The sequence below is a fragment of the Cucumis sativus genome, chromosome 1 (assembly GCF_000004075.3).
Source record: "Cucumis sativus cultivar 9930 chromosome 1, Cucumber_9930_V3, whole genome shotgun sequence".
In the NCBI taxonomy this organism is placed as follows: Eukaryota; Viridiplantae; Streptophyta; class Magnoliopsida; order Cucurbitales; family Cucurbitaceae; genus Cucumis; species Cucumis sativus.
In genome coordinates this window covers 29,956,136-29,965,639 of record NC_026655.2, presented here as the reverse complement: position 1 = coordinate 29,965,639, position 9,504 = coordinate 29,956,136, and the positions used below count along the sequence as shown (strand labels likewise).

Genomic DNA, 9,504 nt, shown 5'->3' with positions numbered 1-9,504 from the left:
GGTTTTGCTGAAGCTGCCAGAGTTTTTTATTTCTCTTCTATTTCGTTTTGTGTCGATTGATGAGAGTAAAATATGTTGAGCGTGGTAGGCGGGCACCTGCCTTCTGATATTCCTATGGTAGGTTGCGAACTTACGCCCTATGTTCTCTCCATCGCCACCTCAATAAGAATAACTATTCATTTTGAGAAACTATCCTTCCTATTTTTGCACATAGCTACTTGGTCAATCTCTCTCTTTATTTAGGGAACTCGAACTGCCATTTCTTTTCTCAAATACCCAAGTACTTTGCTTAATGCTATATATCTAGGCCGCTGTTAGATTTATTCCTTTTTCTGTTTTCTTATCTTTCCAGAATATTTAACTAGTACACAGGTTTAGAGTGCTTCATTGTTTGACATTTATGACTCTTATATAAATAATATAACTAATAGACATAGAAACTAATAAATTCGTTTTCATTACTCTATGCATGGCTTATTATGGTTAAAGCGCAAATGAAAGCTCAAGTTTGAAACATCAATTGGTGCAGTTGAATAATAGTTTGGTTGTTAATACATGAAATCAGTTTCTGGCTATTGTGTTTCCATATAATCTCTTTTAGAAACATTGGGAGTTCGGAGTTCTTTTCTATGCCTACTACTAAAGTGAGTCTCTTCTTGTTCATTGGAACTAAGCTCTCCTACTCGGTAAAGTAGGGAGAAATGAAATACAATTTTACATTCAATTTGTACTTTTTTAGGTTGTATTAGTTAAATAGGATTTATTTTCTGACTTGGTTACTTGTGGGCTTTCTTATTTGGAAAGCAGTTGGGAAAACTTGAAATTTTGCCAGTCCAAAGAGAGTGTTGTTGTTCTGTTGATCTGTTTCTAAAAATAACGTGAACCGAGAAGGAGGCGGTTAGAGTCAGATTTGGGCGGCGTCAGAAGTTGCACCACAACTGGAATTAGCGTCAGAACGGGAGTAGGATTTTGTTGAGCTGCGATTGGAGTCAGCGTTGGCGACTGATGAGACAGTGACTAGGGTGTGGCGACAGGGTTAGGAGTGGTTAACTTTGGAAGGAATAGAGAAATGGTGGGGAAGGGGAAGAAGGGGGAAATCGTAGGTAAGGAGAGAAGGAAAGGAAATTTGGATGAAAAGAGGGAAAAAGAAAAATATAGAAAGAGAAAGAAATTTGGAAAAAAAAAACTGAAGAGAGTAGTTAAAAATGGGTTAGAGGGAAATTAAAAATGAAGGGAAAATTGATCATTTGGTAAAGTAGGAAATTTTTTTAATAAGTTTATTTTAATAAAGTAATTTTTAATAAATTTATTTTGATAAGTTTATTTTAATAAATTTATTTAATGAAATGAGAGAAATAAAATGTATTTTTATATTTTTATATTTGACAAAAAAAATTGTTGAATATATTTTCATATTTTTAGAAATTTGAGAAAAAATAAGGAAAATCTTTTGTTTTTAGAAAATACAGAAAAAACCACCTTACTTGACATAAAAAAAATGTCAAATAATTAAAATTGCTATTGACGCTTTAATTTGTCAAGTATTGAAAATAAAAAATTATGCATTTTTCACTTTTGGTTATTCAAACTGTCAAGAATATCAACTTTGCATGCGTCAAGTATTGTCAGTTTTGTAGTAGTGTAACTTCGTCATTAAGAGCTCTTGGAAGTCATCAACCGTACTTTTGATCTGTTGTGCGAGAGGCTTTACAAACAGACTCTCTGATCATGGTGGCCAACTTTTGTCTCTGTTCGACCAATTGGTCTCACAGTCAGGGATGCTTATACCATTACATTCACGAGAAATCTTAGCTTGAGCCTACCTTTGTATACCTTAATTACTCTGTTAGATTATTTGACAAATATGAAATTAGTTTTTTTTTTTTTTAAAGAAAGATAAAATATATTCCTTATATTTAGGATCATTTAGAGTTAAAAAGTCTATTTAAATATCTCCTTTAAAAAAGAAGATAAAAGATATTCCTCGTATTTAGAAATATTTTATTGTAAAGAAGTTCTTCTTTCTTGGTTTTTTAAAAAGGAGAAGTTATGAATGTAAAACATATTCTTCATAGCAATTGTTTGTACGTTTATATTTGTAGTGAAGAATCTGTACAAAGGTAAACTGGTTTACCTTCTGCATTAAAGATCGTCAAGGGATTTGACAGAAGTATCGATTGATAAGAAATATGAATGAATGCTAAGATAATTGTACTGCATTCAATGAAATCAGCGGAAACCTGAATTCATCTTCGAGGAGATTTAAGTTTACCGTCACGGGGAGCCTGAGTTTATATATTTAAGTTATGATCATAACTTGTTAATGTAATTTTAGGGTGAAGTTACAAATTTTTTAATCTCAATAATGTTTTTTATATGAGCAAATAAGCTTCCCAAATGTAAATTGTATTTGTCGAATTAGAATTAGGTTATCAAAGTCTTATGTGCTATTTATTCATTTTATTATGTTCGTTCAATTTTTACCGTAGCTATTTCTTGAGCTGATAACTAATTTAGATATAGCTGAAGACAATTTTTGATCATATTACTTTTTCATAGTCTTTAGAGGCATTTGCTCGAGATAAACTACCCACCTTGTGTGTCTCCTCCCTCGAAAACTTGATGCGATGATTTGGATTCCTTTATCAGATGAGTCAACCCTCATTCAGCAATCTTATATTTATTGAAAATGACAGAGCACTGCGACAGCCTGCAAGCAACATTGAGAAGCTTAGTGATTTTTGTCAAAGCGTAGTGTTGCGTAATGCACTGTACCATGAAGCTTCGACACAATGCTTCCCTTCAAGTTGAGCTCTCAACTTTTTGTTAGTGCACTTTCTCAAAGGCATTATTGTCCACCTAATTGATCCGATTTAGCATTTTTTCCCTCTAGCTCCATTATTCTACCTCTTAGCCACCAAATATTTGTAAATAAGACACTTAAACATATTAACAGGGAACGACCAAGAATTTAAAAGGAGAAAGATATATCAACTCTTGGACCCTATCACTAAACAACTCAAATCCTTGTTGGTTGGTGCCTTAATAAACTTAATCCTACATTACTTGGACCTGTTAAGCAAAGTTTATGATTGAAATAAAATGGGAAGTATGTCGATGTTTGTCAAATTTCGAAGAGTAGGAAAAGTATAGTTTTTAATAAAACTTGTTTTTTGTTTTTGGGATGTGATTGATAATTTAACTCTTCTACTTAAGAATTTTGCAAATCATTTTATAAGTGTGAAAGAAAATATAGACTTAATTTTAAAAAAACTAAAAATGAAATCTTAGGTTTTGGGTTTGTTTCTAAAAAAACATATAAGGAAAATCAGTAATCAAAGATGTATTGTTTTTGTTTTTTAAAAATGGAAAACAAAATATAAGAAACCAAAACCCTATTAAGATGACTATTTGGTATTTAAAAAGTAAGAAATCTAAAGGTGAAAGGGTATCTATATGCTTAATTTAAAAAAGAAACTAAAAACAAAAACAAAATATATAGATTAGAGGGTAAGAAAATAAAGTTGTTTTTCCATGTTTGTAGATATGTGACATGAATCCCAACATTTTTAGTTTTGATTTCTTTAGAATATAAATTTTGACTTTAAAATTTCAAATTCATAACCTTGACAAATTAAAAGTATAGTTTTAGAAAATAGCACTTATTAGATGACAAAATTTCAAAAACAGTTTTAGAAAAAAGAAAATTCAAATTGTGATTCAAACATAAATTACTATTATTTGCTTAATTTAGTTAATCTGTAAACCTGCGATTGTCAATGAAAAACTAAGGTTGAAGAAGGAAGAGATGGGATGGCCCTATGGAGAATGTGGTCAGAAGCCCCTAATAGAGTCTGACCATACTTTTGTGATTTATTGTTTAAAATTTTGTATAAAAGTTTAAAGAAAGAAGACTAATTAATTGCTTGATTTGCAGCTAAAGTTGTCAAGTTAGGAAGTGGAGGTTTAATTAGTTAATTAATTAAGACTTAATAACCTTGCTTAGCAAAGAAATAATCCTTACACCAAAGTGATGTTAACAAGTTTTACCAAATAATAAATGTTACCCACTTTATCAAAACTACATAAAGACAAAGATAGTGAATTAAGGTCATGTTTAGCATCATTTTTGAGAAGGATTTTGCAACCTCTTCAATTTTCCTCAAAACCAAATTAGTTTTGATCACAATCTCAATCATATTGTCTTTAGTTTCTTTTATGTTAAAGATATTCAAAATCTTCTTCTCCAAAGGGTTTAGATTCTTTCAACAAAACATTGCTTGGGATGCACTACTTTCCAAAGTTAGAGTCCAAATTAAGTAAAGAGAGATAAGGGGAAAATGCTCAAAGGAGAAACCTTAAAAAAAGAAAAAGGGAACACCTAAGCTACAAGATTATGCAATGAGTTTCTTAAAGAATTGGTGACTTGTTTCATAAGAGAGGTAAGTGAAAGAACTCACATGCTTATAAGGGAGACTATATATGCACAAGCATAGAAGTAGAACATATATGTTCGTATTAGAAGTAAAGACCACGATTACTAATTTATAACTAAAAACGATAAACATTTACATCTTTTAATTTAAATATGAATTTTTTTTATTCTTGTGGTGTCTAGATTAGGTTATCTACGCTTCCACAAACAACTTCACTAGATAACACATCTTATCTTATAATATTTGGAGGTCAAATAAACTAATATATAATCAAACTCGTTTCCTCTCTACCCCTTTCAAATTCATATTTATCACTAAAGAGTCTAGACTAACCCATGATGTTTGAATAATTAACTTTGTACAAAACAAATTGAACTTAGAAAGTTTGTAATGCTTTAATCAATTGTGTTATAGTTGTGTTTCTGTCTAAAGTTGAATAACTAATACTATATTAGTTTAGATAAAGGGATAACAATAGTGCCCTACCACTTTGTCATAATCATTTAGTTGATTCATCATTATATATATATATGATATATGAAGGATTTGTGGTTTGCATAACAATTATTGAATAATCTCCAGACAGGGTTTGAATCTAATCCGTAATACCTTACAAACCCACTATTATCAAATATTTAAGTCTATTAAATTTAAGTCACATAAGTTTTAGCTTATGAGTCAATTCCTTAATTAGGCTATATTAAACACATACAACAAATTCTAAAAGTGAATATTCATATACCAATCTTGAGTCAATAGTTAATTAGAAGTTTGTTCCTAGCTAACCATTTACTATTAACTTTAAAATCTATCTAAAAAAGGTAATAAAATTCAATTTCATATGTAATATATGCACTATAACCCTGTAAAATTAAAGTTTTAATTTTATGTTCAATAATTGAAACTTTCTAAAAGTTAACAAATTCAGTTGATATATAAAAACTAGTTACATGGCTAATTAAGAATACTAAACATTTGATTTTGTATAGAGTAACTTCCTTTAAGTTTATTCTTTAAAATTTATGGTGGAGTAAAAAGGCTATACATATATTAACCTATCTATTAAACCTCTTAGGCATCCAACTAACCCAATAGGGAAGAATGAAATTATTAGAGATATTGAGTTTGTTATTTAGGTATGGAATAGAAAGCTTGCTAATGCTAGATTTTCTTATAAATCTTCACGTCCAAACATACCCATCAAGTAGAATTAACAAACGCTTGGACTCAAAAATAATAATAATAATAATAATAACAACAATAACTTATTTATTTATTTACTTATTTTTATTTATTTATTGGGTACCAAACCCCACTTTAGTTGTAGCTAAAAAGCCATTGAGATTGTATACGTAAAAATGATTGTAGCTTTATTTCAAAGCTACTGCCCATTTCCAAACATTATTATTCCATTATTATAACAAACCAATTCCACTTCCCCAAAATGGCTTTTGATTTCTTTTTTTCCCTCTGAAAAATTAAATCCATTATTTGTTTCATTTTGTGAAAAAGAAGAAGAATGAGGCGTAAAATGGAGAGATTGGTTCTTCTTCCTTTCTCTGTGGGATGTATCTCTGAAACAAGTGTTGCTGTGGGAATTCAACACAATTCAACAACTTCAAAACCCCATCCTATCTCTTCTCCCACATCAAGTCTTTCTTCTATCTATTTCTCCTTAATTTCTTTTCTTTCTTTGCTATCCATGCATGTCGTCTCCATCACAGTCAGAGTTAAGGATATTTTTCTTAGAAGAAGTAAAAAGTTTTTAGAGTTGTTCAGTTTAATTTCGGTTTCATATTGAAATAGAAAAGTAGAAATTTACTCCTATCTCATGAGGTTCTAGCTAGATTTATAGTTTGATTCTAAAAGACTTGGGGGCAAAATTGAAAGAAAAATGATAAGATTTTTTAGGTATTATTGTATATATGTGTATGTATTTTTTGGAATTAATTACGATGAATGAAGGATGGCTTTTTGTTTGAACTTACATGGATTTTTGTTTTTGTTTTTTTATTGGAAGAAGGTGAGAAAGATGAAGATGGGAAAGAAGAAATTGGTTGTGAAAGTTTATTAGAGGAAAGCTTGAAGAATTCTCAAAGGTTCACAGCACTTGCAAAGCCTAATATTGGAGTTGGCTTTCATAGGCTTTACAAAGGTTTCAAGAACATCTCTCAATTATTTGGTGAGTTTTATTTTTCTTTCCCTAAATAACAATTTTTTTTCTTTGGAGCATGTATTTAAATTTTGGTGATTTCTTGTTTTTGAAAACTAAGTTTATAATCACTTGCCACCTAATTAGTTTATATATATATATATTTTAATTTACCTAGCTTCCATCAATGTTTTAAAAAAAACCCACCCAAACTTTGATATTTTCTTTTATATAAAACTTGTGCTTTGTTTTTTAATTTTGATTAAAAATTCAACTTTTTACTTTAAAAAATAAAAGATAAAAATTATGAAAATATAGTTAAGGGGAAAAAATAGATAACATTTTGGTTTGAGTTCTTCCGTTTTTTTTAAAAAAAGAAAATAAAAATTCCTATTTACAGCATTTTCTTCCCTTCCTTATTCAAATATAATTTCAAAACATATTATGAAATCTTAATTAAATTTTAAAATTAAAGGGGTAGTTTTCAAGATTTTGTATTTCCTTCTAAATTTGGATTAAAATTCCAAGTGTCTTGAAAAAAATAAAATAAAGGAAAGCAATGAGGAAGAAACTATATTATTTTTAAATATGATAGGCTTATTTTGGAAGCATTTTCAAAAATATATAAATTAAAATATTTACAAGCTATAGAAATTTTTTGAATTCTATCGATTAGATTTCTATCACTGTCAATGATAGAAACATATCGGCGTTTGTTGAAGTTTATTATTGATAGAATTTGAAAATTTGTTGTATGTTGTAAATGTTTTATCAAATTTGATATTTTTACGTTTTCACTTTATTTAGAGTTAATTACTTTCAAATATACTAAAATGAGAATTTATTTATAATAGCAAAATGTTATTGTCAATCCGATCAACATTCATGAACACCGAGATAGAGAATGATAATTTACTTTATAATACCTTTTATAACCATTGCATTTTAAAAGTTAGAGAAAAGTCAAATAGAAAAAACTTCAATCAACAAAACCAAAAGATAACAAAGTAAATACAAAGTTTTTACCAAAATAATTAAAAAGCTCCCAATGAACATTATGAATCAAAATCCCTAACTGTTTTTCTTTTTCTTTTTGTGGGTAATGATATTATTTTTGAAAAAAGTGTACAAAGAAGAGATGGAAGAAATGGAGATGGAAATGGAAATAGGATCTCCAACAGATGTGAAGCATGTGACACACATAGGATGTGATGCCACAACAAGAGAAGATGCTGCCAATTCTTTCATTGCTTGGGAAACTCTTCTAGCTTCTTCTTCTTGGAGGCAATTTGATGATCAACTTTCAAACCCTAAGCATTTACCTAATATTCTTGGTCACTCCATTTGAAATAATACTAATACTAATAATATAACAATAATCTCTCCATATATATATATAGTATTTCATCACTACTTATGTGCAAACAAATGTATGGTGTTCTTGTTTTCATTTTCTTTTTCTTTTTCTTTTTAATGCATGTGTTTGATGATCATGGCATTCATATGGAGATATATGTATATTTAATCTCTCTACAACATTTTTTTTTTTTTAATTTTGCTAATTTATGTATAAATGGTATTCCATGATTTGCGTGGCATAACTCCTATGTATATGTTTAATTTGTTTTTCCAATAAGAACAACATAAAACAGACATTATGATTCAAAACTCCTCTCCAAACAATTTTAATAAAGATTTTCTTTTTTGATGATATAGTGATATACATTCACATGAATACATTTGAATGAAAAAGACACATGAAAGTAGGCTGTTCTATTAAAATAGGACTTATACAAACCCTCTAACCCAATCACTAACTAGAGCCAATGCAAATGTAGTGACAAATAAAGCTCATAAAGTGGTTGAACCAAATTTCTCTTCGCAACTGGACCTAAAACAAGAAAACACAGTACTTAATTGCTTACTAAACACAAAATCTAACAGAAGAAACTTCTTCAATAGTCTATGATAAACTTGTATAAGATTAGAGAGAGAGTTTAAGAGTTTTTTACTTTACTTTTCTGAGAGGCCTCTTTATCTTTACTATTGTAATCTTTGATGATCTTCAAAATGGATGTAGGTATTTTTATCAAACCACTGCTGTATTCTTCTCCCTGCTCTTTCTCTTCTTCTAAATCTTCGTCTTAACTAAATTGATGAAAACTTAAATCTCTGCAACTAATTGAAATGAGAAAAAGAGAGAGGAATCACAGAGAGAGTTCTTCAATAATTTTCATTTGCAAGTGTAAAAATGGATATATAATGAAGAAACTGTTTAGTATTTTCACCATTCTGCAGACTAATGTGTTGAGTGGGTGAATTAGTGGGGCATTCGTAAGGGTCATGCATTGGGTCTTTGGGCTAGTGGAATTATCCAAAGATTGAAGAGAGGTTACCAATCAAGAAGTTAATATATAACTCAAGTTACATGGTAAATAAGTAACAAATGGAACTCAAAACTGCGTTAATGATCATATGAAGTTGCTTCCAGGAAAGACATTTTTGACAATTTGACTCAACAATAGCCAACACCTAGGCTAAGTATATCATAAAGGTAATCAAAATTTTGTGAAGAAAGACCTCTTTATCATCTTTATATATCATCAGGTGTGCAAGGGTTGTGCCAAGAATGTAGTTTCAACAAACTGACGTTTGTCTTCTTATACTGCATGACGAACATATAGTGAAAATTGGTTAACATGTTTTTCGTTTGATAGCTGAAAGTAGAACATTGTAAAAATAGATCTCAACTTTACACTGATCTTAACACATTTCTGATAACAAACTACTAATAATGTGTGTGTTAAGATTAATTATAATAACTATAGTTTATAGTCTATAGTCTATAGTTATTATAATAAGAACTACTTGGTAGGTTCTTTCACCAAAGTTCCAAATAAAATGTATTCGGCTTAG

At 29.4% G+C, this 9,504-nt stretch overlaps 1 protein-coding gene across 4 annotated transcripts; it reads left to right on the top strand.

Annotated features, from left to right (window-relative positions):
* The first annotated feature begins 5,821 nt into the window (after positions 1–5,821).
* On the top strand, positions 5,822–8,186 carry LOC101211330 (CRIB domain-containing protein RIC4). 4 transcript variants are annotated; one of them, XM_031881879.1, is made up of 3 exons: positions 5,822–6,190; positions 6,460–6,618; positions 7,713–8,186. In XM_031881879.1, exons 1-3 carry the CDS (start codon positions 5,956–5,958, stop codon positions 7,934–7,936), a joined length of 618 nt encoding a protein of 205 aa, XP_031737739.1. In that variant the 5' UTR covers positions 5,822–5,955; the 3' UTR covers positions 7,937–8,186. The 4 variants fall into 4 exon arrangements, with proteins under 4 accessions (XP_031737739.1, XP_031737734.1, XP_004139106.1 ...); XM_031881874.1 differs by having other exon boundaries at positions 6,457–6,618; XM_004139058.3 differs by having other exon boundaries at positions 5,830–6,088.
* Positions 8,187–9,504: the final 1,318 nt, after the last annotated feature.

Coding starts and splice junctions, on each gene's coding strand:
- LOC101211330 (XM_031881874.1), top strand. CDS start 5,956: ATGAGGCGTAAAATGGAGAGATTGGTTCTTCTTCCTTTCTCTGTGGGA. Junction 6,191..6,456: donor GGATATTTTTCTTAGAAGAA/GTAAAAAGTTTT, acceptor TTTTATTGGAAG/AAGGTGAGAAAGATGAAGAT. Junction 6,619..7,712: donor GAACATCTCTCAATTATTTG/GTGAGTTTTATT, acceptor TTTTGAAAAAAG/TGTACAAAGAAGAGATGGAA.